The 16,412-nt window shown below is 35.0% G+C and overlaps 1 protein-coding gene across 2 annotated transcripts; it reads right to left on the bottom strand.

The window, feature by feature from the left end:
• Nucleotides 1-612: 612 nt before the first annotated feature.
• LOC117330420 (DNA-binding protein P3A2-like) lies at nt 613-12,398 on the bottom strand. Of its 2 annotated transcripts, none has more exons than XM_033888694.1 (9): nt 12,285-12,398; nt 9,440-9,692; nt 8,998-9,118; nt 8,184-8,319; nt 7,465-7,611; nt 6,887-7,045; nt 6,089-6,331; nt 5,484-5,682; nt 613-3,572 (listed from the first exon to the last, which is right to left on the bottom strand). In XM_033888694.1, exons 2-9 carry the CDS (start codon nt 9,639-9,641, stop codon nt 3,343-3,345), a joined length of 1,437 nt encoding a protein of 478 aa, XP_033744585.1. In that variant the 5' UTR covers nt 9,642-9,692; nt 12,285-12,398; the 3' UTR covers nt 613-3,342. The 2 variants fall into 2 exon arrangements, with proteins under 2 accessions (XP_033744585.1, XP_033744586.1); XM_033888695.1 differs by having other exon boundaries at nt 5,490-5,682.
• Nucleotides 12,399-16,412: the final 4,014 nt, after the last annotated feature.

Genomic DNA, 16,412 nt, shown 5'->3' with positions numbered 1-16,412 from the left:
TTAGGCTGGAATTATGAATTTTAGATATGATCTTTTAGCGAAAAATATTTTAAAAAGTAAGAGGAATGTAAATATAAGCATTGCACTGTTTTTGTATGGTATCTGACCAAACTCTAACCAATTTCCAATGAAAATAAAACAAATTATGCTAAAAATGTGTTTCCTATATTTATAAACTATAATACCATTAAGCCCAAGGGAATTGTGAATCAAATTCTGCCATATCTGGGTCTTGAGAAGATGAATTTTGAATTTGACCCTTTTGGGCCTGCCTCTCGGGCCCCGAGGGGTAAGGACCATATAATACATATTTTTTGGTGGAACTTAGGTCAAAAATGTGAAAATGTAAACTAATGATGGTCGACGTTGGACAAAACCGGAAGGTCATTTTGCTCAGGTGACCTAAATATTGAATTTCTATCACATCAGACTTACAAATGTAGGTTGATTGGATTACTTTCCTTCCTAGATTTTTATGATGACATGTTTAAAAGTTGTAGCTTAGAAGTGTTTTCACCAAAGTTTTCTCATCAAAATTTGGAGAATGTCATTATTGATGATGAAAATATCTCTACATTTTGTAGGTCTAAAACAAATAACATATTGCAAAAAATCAATTCTTTGATTTTTAATAGTAATGATAATGCAACATATTAACCAAATGTGAAATACAGAGATTCTGGCATATCTAGAAAATATGTATACATGTATTCCATAAAATGATTCTGGTGTACAATCAGTATTTGATATTCAGAAAAGAGTGCAGTATTGTTCCTTAGTCATTTTGATGATAGATCAATAGTAGATCAAGAGCATACTTTAACAAAAATGTAAAAAAGTGGATTGGAACTAGCTTTTAAAATATATCAAGCTCACATTGATACTTATAATTTCCTTTAATGCTCTACATGAATATTCAGGAAAATAAGTTACAATAAACATTTCTGATGTTTGTAGATATTGTGCTAGAAGTGCATTGTGGCTATCTGGTATTAATAGTTACTATTTATTTCAAAGCTTATAAAACATAAGGGTATTTCCTGTGCATTGCAAAATAAATATATGTACATTCAAAAGCAATACAGATCTTTGCGTATGTTTTATTAATATCTCGGAATTCCTTTTCACTCAACATAATAACTTCATAGCAACTATGACAAATTTACAATTATGTTGAACAATAACAATCCATTGACTGCATCAGATCTTGAACATTATCATCAATTTTTGGCTAAATAGCACTGATGGAAATAAGACGTTTAGCACAGACTTATCGAGATAGCAGAAATGATGGTCCATTAATTTCAGACTGGACATGAAAAAAAGTTTTCATCAGAATCATATAAAGATTATTCCAGGCAAGTTTAATATATTATAAGATAAAACCCGATTCAAATATTAGAAGCTCAGATGACATGGAAAGCGATGTGATCTATATTTTCAGTTCCAGCTGTTCATCTTTCATTAGTAATATTGACCTAAGTCTTAAACTCAAGGAAAGAAATTGTATTAGTGAATCTTAAAAAGCACATTTACCAGATAGAGCTTTGCAAAATCTTTAGTAGTTTTGTTTATCAAGAATTAAAAATCTCTGAACATATATTCATATAGAAAGCTTTTTATATCTCACAAACTAATATTCTAAAACAAATCAGAATGCATTCATGCTGGACAAGATTTAAATGCAGAGTACATGTACATGTATGTGTAATACAATTTGTAAATGTGTTTTAGAGACGTGCACTTGCGATTATCAAATTGTATTGATCCATCAGAATTTAGCCAAGTTTAATATATAAGTTAAGTATAAAAGCTTTCTCTTCATATCATGTCTACGCTGACAAATAATTTTAAAACTTGAATAATACAGACAGCTTACAACTTTAATTTAAAAAGAAATCATAGAAATGCCATCAAATTTGAAATGGATAATAAAATCAAACATATTTGCTATAGCAATTTCAATAAAAATATTTGTTAATACTGCATAATAATTTAAGATAATGCTGTGTACAAAGTGTTTTCAGTCAATCTATGGTTTATGTGTGATTTGTAAATTCATTGATACATGACAGCTAACAAAAATCCACATAAAAAATCCAAACTTTGACACTTCAAACTTCTGCCTGAAGTTACTGGTATTGCTCCAAAACTTTTCACATGTAATTAAAAAAAGAAATTACCCGGGTAACTTGCATAAGCAAGCAAATAAAAAAAGTTCCATTGCTGAACATCTGCAGATATAATGATCAAAGTAGTTCTTCAAAATTGTATACCACTATCTATTGGATTATTCCATTTAGAAGGGGGACAGAGCTTCATCATATTCTGGCGATTAATTTCTTTATTTTGCCTATAAAAACATACTTTTAATCAGTTCAGTTTTTAAAATAGAAATACCCACATACCGAATAATGTGTTATTAGTTTTCAACTACATTTTGACAATACAGCCAGTTGAAGTATTGGAAGTGAAAGTAAAATAAAATAGGTCATTGGAGGTAACTGTTTTTACTAAAACAAATGATTTCTTCCAAGAAAGCCTGTATCTCATGTATTTTTGAATAACTCAGATTGTTAATGGCAGAGTTATCTCCTCTTACAACTTTGATATTGCTTTGCTATGCCACAATTTAAATTTCAATGCAAGTGGCATGACAAATTATATGCCAGCCCACTGAATTTTTTTGTGAAATATCGTCTTAACAAATTGCCAAAGACTTCTAATTAAATAACAGAACGTCCGGAATGACATATTGCAAAAAAGTTGGAACAGCAAATGTTTAAGCCAATACTTTAGTAATACAATTATTACTCTATTTAATACAGTAGAACTTGAAATTATTGTCGTGTATAAACTTTCATCGATTTCATGGTGCTATGGAATCACAAATATAAACACAACAAATACCTACCGTGTTATGGATTATTGTTATATCATTGTTACATGAGCTAACATAAAATGAATTTAAGTGGAACATTATCATGCTTTAGATTGAACCAAATCATATTGCCCTAGTTATGGTTACTGGTGTAAGGTATTTAACATCACAGAATTCAATGCAAATAAACCGAAATGCACCAAAATTGTTGATTCATCTAATATTTAAAAATAAGTTAAATCCAACAAAGTTAACATAATATTATATACAAATAAAAACAAAAATATTAAAATACTGTAACTTAATAAAACTTGACATACCCATTTTTCACTTTATAACAGAAATGTGAAGACTACACATGTTCATGATTGTACTTAAATCTATATTCAAATCTATAGTTACAGTTTAACAATAACACAAATAATAAATATTGCAATTAAAATTCCCAGTTATGAGTGTTGTCAGGACTGTGTCAACTTCTCGTCCTTATTGATTGAGTTTGGTATGATGTGAACGACCTCCTGAACACACTGATCTGACATTGCTTCTTGTACCACGTCACCCAGTACCTCAGGTTCCTGTTTGGCAATCACCTGTATACTTCCATGCTGTTGTAGCTGGGCAAGGGAAGTAACTGCTGAGCCCATCTGCTGGTACATTGACACAGGTATGGCTGGTATAGTCATCAAACCTGAAAGTAACGGAAATCATGGTCAGATTTACATGTCGTTGAAAAATTCTAAACCAGGATGCAAATTTTTCTATAACTCTGCAATAACAATGTCTACTTTATTATCAGAGGGCCAAAGGCCCGGAGAAACGTCAGGGTCTGAGGTCATATTATAAGAAATTTAAAATTGGATTTTATAGTCAGACAGTTACATTTGTATCAGATGAAATGTCTTAATCTGGCCCTGGTATTCCTATTCTATATACATGTATATTCAAGAAAACATGTATAACATATATATCAACTGACAACTTTACAATAGCTGAGTATAGTTCTTTCCCTATTTCTTTAATGCTTGTGGAAGATTATTGATATACTCTTGAATCAGTAAAGCTGCGTGTAAACTTTGAAAAAAAAATCAACTGAACGACAAATCGGTCTATTAACAGAACATGTTGTTCAAGTAACTACAACTAAAGATAAAATCCAAGATGTACACAGCCGAAGTTTTTTTAATTTTATCTATACTATAAGATGTTAATAAGGCCTATCAAACATCTATTTTATGACCCCTAGTAACACATTTTAACTCCGATAGAAAACAGAGGTCGCATTGTCCGACAAGACATATAGATTTGACACCGACGCCAGTATATCAGTCACGGATCATAATCATTAGATTCTTTTTCAAACAACAAATAATAACCTTATTTAATAAAATCCTCATGAAAAACGGCAATGTAGTTTGTTACAACTTGCCCTCAATTCCTGGTCATATTTCTTGCGTATTATAGCGACATACAAATGAATATGAAACTGCGAACGGTCGTTGGTTTAGTTACATTAGACATAACCGCCATTTTGGCCGACTAGTGATGAGTCACGCGACAGCTGAAGTTATCTCGTTGAATGCTCGGGTGCATTTGACTACGTAAATAGGGTTGATTTTAGGCTTATATGAAATGTTCCTGCATATGAACTCAGGATGAACAGATGTGGATAGTTTCTCTGTGAATGCATGTAAATTTCCACGAAGATCAAACTGATTTTTCTACTTTCATTTTCAAGGCGGTATCGAGACAGAACTATGTAATACTACACCAACAAAATTGCATATACTGACGAGGAAAATGTTAATATTTATACTCTAATATAGTCTGGAACACCAAACATTCATATTTCATTTTAAATAATTGCAGTAAAAACGGTTTACATCACTTATATTGTGTCAATAATTGCTATCAAAATAGGAACTCTATTAGGCTGCGGATGTATATCATTTGTATGACAGAAAAGAGGAATAGTTAGCCGGAACAGAGGTGTCAGTAACAACATTTTCCCACCACGCCTATAACGACAGGTACCAAAGGCACCCTGACGTTAATAATATAAATTATATGTAGTATCAGACTTATAAAACATGTTTAGGGGATACAAATGATGTATCTATCTTGAACATGCCTTTATGATGCACTTAAACTCCAAATGTGAAATAATTGTTTGTATGGGGTTACCAAAGGGATCTTAAGATAGAAATAAGAGGGCCATGGCCCCTAACAGTAATCTGACAACTAAACCATTTATATATAGGATCTAACACAAGTATCTATGTAATATGACTCTGTCCCTCTGTGCCGAATGGTCAAAGATCATGCAGAGATCAGAACTCTCAGCCTATTGGTTATTGAAGAAGTTGGTTGAAGGGAAAAGTTAACTATGAACAATGGCAGATGGGCAGACGACAGACACTGCACCCTGGCAAAAGCTGTTTCCCATTGAGCATGTGAGCTAAAAAAGAAACGTAATCATTAACAAGAACAAAAAGTATTAAAGCAGACTTTTGAGCCCTTTTGCGATCAATTTGATCTCTATAGCATGTTGACTGATCATTTACATATCTGAGTTGATCTCCTTTAAGAACTTTGACCTTACCTGTACCTGTTAAATTGCTATCTCCTGTCAGTATTATATGGCCATCGTCGGAGATAGTTGCCATTCCATGCCCCACTGTCTCTACATTCATTTCCACCTGTACAGGGTTCATGGTCCCGAGGTGCATCTCTTGCCTACTGGCCACTACATCAGCAAGGGTCTGGACGGCTTGTGTGGCCTCTTGTGGCAATTGGGATGCCTGTTAGCACAAATATGATGATGTTACTAGAAAATGCTAATGAACACATATATATTTAGCAACCCCTCACCTTTTCTCAAATGGATCAAATTGCAACAAATCTTATGAAGTGAACTTGAAAACAGTGATTTCAAGAATACAGAGTTTAAAATTTGATGAATGCACAAATGAACAATTGATATGTCAAGGACCTCACTGATGGAAATTCACCATGCACTTAATTTATATACATTGAATTATATGACAAACAGAGGTTTGGCAGATTTACAAATTACATGTACATAGTATTTGATATAAATTCTCGAAATAATCTAAAAGGGTCATAATTATGTCCGCTTTCTCAGATTTATTTTTTATGTTTACAACGAATTGACATTGATCTTTTATGACCAGCACCTTGACCTACCGAATTGACAGTGTTAACTACAGTGGCTTGAGTGCCATCCGGAAGAGTGACTACATTGTTTGGGCCTGTATCTATTTGTATGATAGAAACAGTGCCGTCAGGATTATTGATAGTCTGTAACATTGTCTGGGAGGCTGACTGACTGTGGTCCTGGTCACCATTGAAAAAGTTGAGCAGATCATCTCGACCATGGTGCATATAGCAGTTTTTCACCATTGTCTTCAGTGCTTCTGTCCAAGACACCTAAATATCAGAGATTAGTTCTAAACATTTATACAAACAAAACATTCTCAATTTCTCAGTGGCTTACAGTATTAGTACTTGTGTGCTTCCGGTCAAATATTGCATAGCTGTTTTGAATTTGACCATTACAATTTTGAAAACGTACATTGGCTATGCATATTGAAAATGACCCATGGTATTTCATTGGTTTATGGTAAATGTCCCATTGTTTCACATTTGTAAATAACAACACAACTCCACACATTATTAGTTAGCAGGAAATTAGACCTCTCTCACCACAATGCACATACAGTCAAAATTTTCTTTTATATCACTTCACAATGTTCTACTGGCCAAATATTATTACCCAACTCTCAAGGTAATCTTAGTCTTTCACTTCTTCAGAAGTTGTTTCAGCATATAATCAAATTTGCCTTCTGTCACTTGAAGTTACAGGTGTTATTTCTTAACATTTGCTGGAGTTACACAGCTTTTCAAGCAAGTCTTCATTAACCTATGTCATATGTAACTCTTTAAGATACCCTAAAGTAACTTTTGAATGTTACATACACTTACCCTCTTTTTTTCCTCCATAGATCGGACATCACTCCGGACATTGGCCCAGGGAATATCTTTTGGCCACCATACAGGAATACACTCCATCTTACCCCATCCTGGCTTACTGCGACCCGTGGAGTACTTCAACATCTCGGGTATAAATGTCCGCAGTTGTGCCTAACAGTACAGAAAATGCTACATAAGGAATAGGAGAAGTATCCACCCTGTAAACAGCTTTTATGTTGAACAAGTGTACATTTTTGCTTCATGAAAATATCGAAATTTCCAAGCAGTGCAACTGTTGAATTTGAAGACTGAGCAAACCAAATTATACACTAATGAACAAGACACAACAGGTGATTTTCATTGTTATCAGTTGTCATTGACACATCAATTTAATACTCTAAAGCTACACAATGTAAAGTAAAATTACAATCGATGATTGATTAGTAAGTTCAAGGGCAAGTTAAAAATATATACAATCATCAAAAGAGTTGTTGAGTTTAAGATATCTTTTGCATTTAGAAAAAATTCAAATGTACTAACACTGACAACATTGTCCACAATATTGACAGTATGGAATTGACATACCGCACCTGCGTCATTTGGTCAACTGAGGTAGGTATGCCATCGATTGACAAGGGAGGCAACTCATGCAGACCACTGGTCTCTGCTTGATTTGACGGTAGTTCTGATAATGTTGATTCTAGATCTTGTAACACCACACCTTTACAGCTTCTTACCTACAACAGTAACTATTGTTCATAGTTACATGACTTGACAAAGTACAGATGTAATCAAGAGTTATACAACTGGTTCTGCTAACATCATTGACCATTTCTTGCTTATTTTGAAGGAAAGGCTATTGAAGTCAATATTTTTTCTCTATTTTACCTTAGTCAAAATATTCAAAACTAAAAAGACCATTAGAAGGAATATGATATGTTTGCACTCTGCTTCTCTGGTCCTTAGGGGGTTCAAGTTACTTTATTATGTACAAAATATGACTGTCCTCCTCAAATGATGATGTACACTGATAGGTATCAGAACAAATTATTAGTTGTGACTGTCCTCCTCAAATGATGTATCTGACCAAATTAACTAAGTCGATATCTATCCAATCTATTCAGCACAATTCAATATGCCTTGATCTCATTCTCACCCCCGTGTCAAATTTATATTACAGTAATACTAAGGTAGGCTGTATACTTTCAACATTCTCAAAGGAGTGTGTGCAAAACACCTCATTAGATGGTAATGTACCTTCCATATTCTCAAAGAGATTTGTAGCCCCTTTATTATCAATAACACTTACCACATTCTCCAGGGGCTGTGATCCGAACACCTTGTAGTTGTTATGGGAGTTTGAGGATTTGCCTGGGGTACAACATAATACCACTGCCTGCTGACCTACACGTGTTGTGTACTCCTCAATAGTCCTCTTCAGCTTCCTGCATGCCAATTACAGTCTAATTAAAGGGGCATTCTTTTGGTCGGACAGCAGAAACATTCAAAATTTCTATTGATGAAATCTATGTCCAAACAAGGATTATATGAGTGTTTGTGGCTATTTGTAACTAAACTTTATTCAAACGAAAGAATGACCCTTTTAATGATGTACATGTTTTTTTCTTCCTATTTTCTGGAAGCTTTTTCCATTTGGAAAATACAAGTTTGCAAATTTGAACATTCTATAGATCTAAGAACAACCAAATTAACAATACCAGACTAAATGAAATGTTAATATTTTTTTTCTGAAATGCAACTACCCATAAATGACACTCACATTTTAAGGTGGTCATTGCTATTTAAGCCAATGAATTTTTTTTGATAAAATTGAACCAAGTACAAATTTAAAGATTGCCTTTGTCCCTAATTATGGTAATTTCCATATTATGCTGGATTTCAGAAAATATGAAATAACACATCATGCTTATATTATAGAAATCCTCCGATCTAAATCTTCAGGCTGACGACTAGCTTACTATGAATGGACATCTAGAGGCAAAACCTATTTGTATGAAATTTGATAGTTTTGTGATATTTCATTACGTGGACATTACCTTAAATTAAATTGAGAAACCTCATTTTCATAATATAACCAATGTTTTTTTTGCAAAAGTACCAGCCTTTGAAGTCTTGTCTGTTGACGTTTTCTTATAGAAGGATTTGTTTCAAAAGTATGTGGCCTCTTTGGTTTTCTCCTAATGCCACTAGCAATAGCAGCAGCTGCTGCCATTCCAACTGTTCCTGAAATTACCAAATATCAACATCAACTTCAGTATAGTACATAACACAATTAATTACAATACATCCAGGGACCATGTCAAAAAATTCTTATGGACAATTTTCTCTTTGTCTACATAAGACTTTCAAATTTCTATGGGCAGTTAAAATGTTTTATAGTCCATGTGCTTCCCAACCCCTGGTACATCACACAATCCAAAAATTCAAAATTCAAAATTCAAAATTGAATCACGTACGTGACTCGAACATACTCAAATGTTCGCCAATCACACACTAGGAAAAATTTGAAATAAAACAATACAGTATAAAGCTATTTATATTTACCAGATGCAGCGAGCTGAACTGTGATTTCATCCGACATTCCAGTAGCCAATAGGTCCGAGGCATCAAACGAGCTTTCAGGTGAGCTTGGCTCACTCATGCCGTCACTGAGAATACCTGTGCTCATCTGGCTGGTATTGATGGTCAGCGTACCAGCACCAGACATGGCACTAGCCACTGATGACGTCAGGGCCGAGTTCATCATTGTTTGCAAATCTCACATATCCCAATAGTAAAGCCTTAACATTTGATATATCTGTAGAGAAAAAAATCTTTGTGTAAGGAAGTCTATCAAATTATCACCACTCAAAATGACAGTGTATGCAATCTTTATCAGCACATATTTGGCCCTTGATTCTTCCCAATTTCAAACTTAATTCCCAGACAGATTTTACAAGGTTTTTTTTTCAGTTAATGTCAAAGACTTAAATGAAGCTAACATCCAGTTCATTTTTAAAATGTCATATGTGATACTATTGTAGTAGGAGTGGAAAAATGCCTGGCCAGACTGGGGTTGGAACCTGGGACCTCCAAACACTAGCCGGATGCTCTACTAATTGAGCTACCTGGTCGCCGATGATCGACCCTGTCAAGTTAAATCTGCTACACTATCATAATCTTAAAAATGATGTTCAAAAAATCATGATAGTTATTAATAGAATATGTCTAGATGTTAATAATTCCGACAACTTTGTTCTGCTCATTCCTTCCTGCTAATTATATTTCAATAATTGTACACTCAAAATTAGAAAATGAAAACTGAAAAGGGAGATATGTTTTCCTCTCAAATGAGTTATAATATAGAGAAAGTAACCGATCGCGACTTTCTTTATTATACTTACATTTGTCTGGCATTGTCACTATATATTGTCTGTTCGAGAGCTCTGGCATTGATGTACATTTAAATGCCATCTATCACGCGCTACACTTATCAGCATATTAATACAACACAAACCGGAACTACAATATCCAGGATAATTAAATTTAACGACTAATTATTTTGTCTACATTATTTGTTATAAAAAATATACCATTTGCGCATTATGTTGATAATAAAATGATTAACAAAATTGACTTTAAAAAAAAAAATCCAAGTACTATTTTGTTTGCCCAAAAGCATGCGACTATGTTCCGGCTGTTGTTTCAACGACTTACACAAAATCTGTTGACTGTCGGTAAGGCGGGAATAATGAATTTTAAATATGAATTGCAGCATTTAAAAAAAAATAAACTAAGTAAAAGGAATGTAAATATAAGTGTTGAACTGTTTTGTATGGTATCTATGATCTATTTGAATGCCAGAGCTTTGCAAGCAAACAAATCATGCACATTATGTTGTTTGCTTGCAAAGCTCTGGCATTCAAATAGGATAAATGCCATATAAAAACAGTTCAATGCATATAAATGACAACCAGAAACAGGTGTTTTTTGAAAAAGCGCTTTATAATTGATTCCAATGTTGTATCGGTGCAGAAATAGACAAGAAATGATGTCACAAACCTCTGTCCACTTTTTAGCTAGATAATATGCCTGAACTAAAGTTGTAATAAAATACCTAAATATAGGCCTAGAGTGTATTATATAGAGGATATCTAACAGTGTCTTCAGTAATACCAAATATATTTCACGAGTGGGACTAATATTTTGATATTTTTCACGAGTGCGCAAATATCACTTTTAGGATGAATAATTTTTGATATTTCACTGGTAAAAATGTAATAATTTAATTTTGTATGAAACACGCATTTTCATTGGCTGAAATAATTTTGTTATACCTCCATAACAAAATTGTTGACGTTGCTAAATGTAACGTCATTTTTGATTGGCTTATGACGTTGCGTAATAATTTATCACAGAAAAGAGTTCGCCAAAGAAAGTGAAATATCTTGGTGTGTATAAGACGAAATTAAATTATAAGAATTAACATTAATTATGTTTTCTGTTATACAGTCATAACATAAAAAACTGGAGTGTACTCTCTTCATAAACCGCTTCGCGGTTTATTTAGAGTACACTCCAGTTTTTTCTATTATGACTGTATAACAGAAAAAATAATTGATGTTTATCCTTAAATAAATAGTATTATTCTATAGGGACCTATCCCAAACAGCTGTAGAGAAAACTGGCGTCTTCAATGGGATTGAAACCAATCAATGTGAAAGTAAGTTTTATATCCTAGACTTCATAGAAAAGGTGAACAGAGTAAAATATTTCACAGGCGTTTGAGATGTAGATCTATGCATGTTTTTTTATACACCTTTATTTTATTAAGCGTCCGAGTATGGAGAGGATCATATGTGATGAAACTTGATTATTGGAACATAGCGCGCTAACTGCCGAATTCAAAAGAAAGTTATATAACATTTGACATATATATCGTCTAATTTGTCGTCTGCAAATGTTTGTTTTGACATTCGCATGCGTGCGCAAGGTAAAAAGACAGGTGCTGAATCATTGCGACTGCGCTTCGCCTCCACGCACTTCCCCTCGGCTTCACAGAACAGTAAACAAACCTTGGGGGTGATGGGAAATACTTGGGATCAACGAGTTACTGCGATGTCTCAAAATACAGCAAAACAAGTCGAATCGAGAGAAAGAATCGAACAACATATCTTATCAAATTACCGAACGGAATCGCAATGACACTAAGTATCGAAACGTGTATAACTTAAGTGACACCGGGGAAGTCGCCATTGCGTCTGCGCCTTGCTAACATTTACCCTATACGGTACCTTCGTTTGGAGCTGTATTTCACATGTATCTACAAATAAATACCATATATCACTTCACGAGATTGCAGTTGAATAAATAAGTAATGCTTGAAACGATCATAAGGTACTAGTCTTACCGAGAAAGCAGCGTAGTAAAGCTGCAAAGTTGACAAAACAGAAGAAAAATATGCGCAGAAATTCCTTATTTTCGTCGTTCTTGAGCAGGGAAGTACGATTGTCCTAGAGGGGGGTGTCGGAATTGAAAAATGCATGAATTGGTGGCGGCCTCTATAAAGCAAATTAGGGGACATAACTGTAATAACTTTTCCCTCTGGCGTAGGCCTACATGCTCAGTCTACATTTGTGTATTGGAATATCATTTATTATCAAAACACGTGTCTTGTACCATGCGTCTCGTTCTGAGCTTATTTTAAAGCTTTTGTATTATTTGAATAAAAAAGAAAGAAAAGAATACTACAGTATATAACAAGGATGCGTTTCTGGTTGTTATTATTTATTAAAAAGCGCTTTATAATCGATTCCAATGTTATATCGGTGCATAAATAGACAAGAAATGATGTTACAAATTGAAATTAGACAATTTCATGATAACTTTAGTTCCTGATCCCATGCAAGTACCTGTGCAGTGGATCTAATGATCAATGTTGACAGACGTTTGGAAAGTTCATTGTTTTAAAAGAGTCTTTATATCGGTGCCATTATCATCATCAATCTTATACCTTGCGGATATTGAGTACAGGAAAAAAAAGAAGAAATCGACAGGGTTATTTTTAATCAAGAAATATAATAATTAGGTAGGATAAAGATCGCAGTCAGTTTACTGGACCTCTCCAGTAGGGGTTATATAGCGACCCGTATCGGGTAGCCCGAGTTTCCTCTGGCCCTTACACCATTACATCGTCTACACCAGACATGGTGTATACGTATCGAGATATGCGTTTCACATTACTTATCAAGGTGAAGTTCTATACAGTATGCCATACCCCGGCGTCCGTCCCGCAACAATTTACTTTTTTTTAACCACTGATCAGAATTATAGCTTTGGTAGGAAGCCTCTGGCCCTGACACCATATGGCCTACACCAGACATGGTGTCGGGGCCAAAGGAAACTCGGGCTACGTATCGAGATGCGTTTCACATTACTTATCAGGGTGAAGTTCTATACAGTATGCCATACCCCGGCGTACGCCCGTCAACAATTTACTTTTTTTAAACCACTGATCAGAATTATAGCTTTGGTAGGAAGCACCCGTATGTCTTCTCTGGGGCAAAGCAACGTATGGCATTGATTCATATTTCAGTGGTAACATTCCTAGGAGACTTGAATTCAAATTGATACAAATGATGGTCTGCCCCCAGGGGCCTGAGGGTTTGGGCCAAAAGGGGCCATTTGGCTATATTGCTACATCTTGTATAAACCGATTAATTCTTATATTTTTAAAACCGTTGAGATTCCCGCCCCTAGCCATATAGACACGAAAAGATGAAACACTTTCATGTTGTAAAAAACATAGGCCGTGTGATCTTTCCCCACCCCTAGGAACCCAGTTTCTTTGTTATATCTTTAAAATCATTGAGATCCCCTCCCCATAACCATATATAGCATTGACGGGCATCGACGCAATAATGTAAAAGTAGGCCCTGATGTCTTTCCTCACCCCCAGTGAATTACCGGTAGTTTCTTGTTTATATTTTTTCAACCGAAAGTAAAATGGACTTAGTTTCTTGGTTATATATTTGAAGCGGTTGAGATCCTCAACGCATTATCATATATAGTACTGTAAGACATCAGCAAATTAAGATACTACTGAATTGAGCATGAACATTATTTTGACGTTTGGTCAAATCAAGTAGTTGAGCGATACACTTGTTCAATATCGGGTTGGTGGGTGTGAGTGGACGGGGGAGTATTATTGTCGTATTTGAAGTGACCTACGTACAAATTAATTCATCAATGATATCCTTACGTGTCTGAGTGTTCACATTTCAGATTCAGGCATTAAAAGTTTGTTTTTATATACGTTTCTTTGAGAAGTATTATACATGTATAACTATTATCTCGGGTGAGGATAGATATAGATACACAGGTACATCAGGAATATCATAGTTATTAATTACTTATTCAAGGCTTTGAATGTGGACACTTTACAATTACATAAATATTATATACACGAGTAACCGAAGGTTTCCGATGTTTTTGAAACCTTCCGATTATACAAGAGGTACAGTACATGGTTTCATTCAGCTGAGAAAATACCAATCGTGGCTGCTCTGACTAAAACGTCAAATTGGTCGTGGAAGATATTAGTTGTGGTACGCAATTACAGAATTGTTTTTATCCCCATATTATTAATTACTAATAGAAACAATATAATGTAGCAAAGGGACTTGACATGGCACGGATTCCCAACCTACGGTCCTTGTATATATACAGTGACGAAGGAAGACAATTTTGACTCATGCCCTGACAGGGCCTCGAACTCACGATCCACGTCACCCAATCACCTAGTCAGAAATACCAGCAGATTATGGACCGTTGGTTTGGAATTCGTGCCAAGTTGAGAAGAAAAATCTATTACAAAATTGCTAGAGTTGCCTCCCTTACAACAGTTATTGCATTGATATTTTAAAATGAAGGAAACAAAGAACCGTGGGTGGTGACAAATTAAGCGCTAAGAATATTCACATCGAACACGTATAACTTCACAAGGCACAACGACATCACCATATCGACAATAAACATTCGACATGGTCTTTATCTATATGCAAAACACAATTTCAGCATATCTATATTTTCAGGATCGACCTTGCTCCTGGAATAAACCTCAACACTGAAAATTTTGCATCATATGGACGTGGGCGTGGTGAGATACGTACCCGACGCACGCACACGCTCGCCCCGACGCACGCACACGCTCGCCATGCGCGGATCCAGGATTTTCGAAAGGGGGGGGGGGGGGGGTGCAGTAATTTAGTGATAATGCGAGCGCCGTAGGCGCGAGCTGATTTTTTCCCCATTTTTAAGGCTATAAAAACAAATTCCTCCTTCGAAAAAGGGGGGACCCCAGGACCCCCACCCACACCCCTCCCCCCCACCCCCGGATCCGCTAGTACTCGCTGTCCATTTTCAGCGAAATATGCGCATTTTCGTAGCGTTTATGACCCATCACCGTAGCGACTGCGCTAAAGATGGGTAATCGTGAGGCCACACTAGGCATTTACTTGGCCTATATAAGATTTTTTAAAGGCCGATAAACATAAGAAATCTTCAGATTAACCGACATTGAACTGAACCAACTTAACGGCAATAATCAACCGGGTGTCCTGGAATCGGCCGTTCATATAAAGTTGGTTAGTTATCAGTTTATGTCCATCAGTTAGCCATATTGTTCGTCACTCATCGGCGTTTCTATACCGTAAAAGGTGTCATTCGGTTGCTATATTGAGATATGAGAAAATATCAAAACATGGAGGATCTTTACAATAAATTCGATACATATTTTAGCAATGAAGTCGAGGGAAGTGACAGCTACACTCTCTCTATTGAAGAACTGTTAAGAGTTGTCGAACGACTGGAAACAAATGTTTGCTTGAATATGTACATATTCATGTGAGATATTAAAATGTGGTAATAGATTAAAATGTCATAATTATGTGTGAAAATTCAGTATGTGATGAATATATCGTAAAAATATACGTCATGATGTTTAATTATATAATTGATACCTGTAATATACCATGCATCTGCTTGACTGATGGGTAATTTTATAATACGATACCTGTCCTTTAAAACAAAGGACATATACATGACGGTAAGAACTACGGACCAAACAGACATAAGATGTCTGAGTAAGTTATTTACGATTATAATTAATGAACGCCTCAATGATTAAGCAGATGATATTGAACACACACTAAAAAACCAAAATGGGTTTCGAAAGCAACATTCCACGACTGATAATATATATTTTCTCTTTATTCTTTAGTTGAACTTTTTAGACACTTTTAGAGCCGTATGGTTTATGTTTTCATTGATTATAAGAAAGTTGCATCATTGCGTGGAGAATAGGATTGCGGAACAAATAAATATCAAGGTGTAGGTGGTAAATAAATGTGTTTAAGGATTTGATATTAAAGAAATATCTACTAAAAACATATCTCCACGATTAGCTCTTCTCTTTTGTAAATTTCGAACGTGTAATATCAAATTACCGGTTGAATACGGTAGGTGGAACATCCCCAGG

Source organism: Pecten maximus, chromosome 7, assembly GCF_902652985.1.
Source record: "Pecten maximus chromosome 7, xPecMax1.1, whole genome shotgun sequence".
NCBI lineage: Eukaryota > Metazoa > Mollusca > Bivalvia > Pectinida > Pectinidae > Pecten > Pecten maximus.
The sequence above is the reverse complement of the archived record's forward strand: the minus strand, read 5'-3'. Positions and strand labels throughout refer to the sequence as shown.

Coding starts and splice junctions, on each gene's coding strand:
- LOC117330420 (XM_033888694.1), bottom strand. CDS start 9,641: ATGATGAACTCGGCCCTGACGTCATCAGTGGCTAGTGCCATGTCTGGT. Junction 8,320..8,997: donor CAACAGACAAGACTTCAAAG/GCTGGTACTTTT, acceptor ATTGGCATGCAG/GAAGCTGAAGAGGACTATTG. Junction 7,612..8,183: donor CACAGCCCCTGGAGAATGTG/GTAAGTGTTATT, acceptor TTACTGTTGTAG/GTAAGAAGCTGTAAAGGTGT.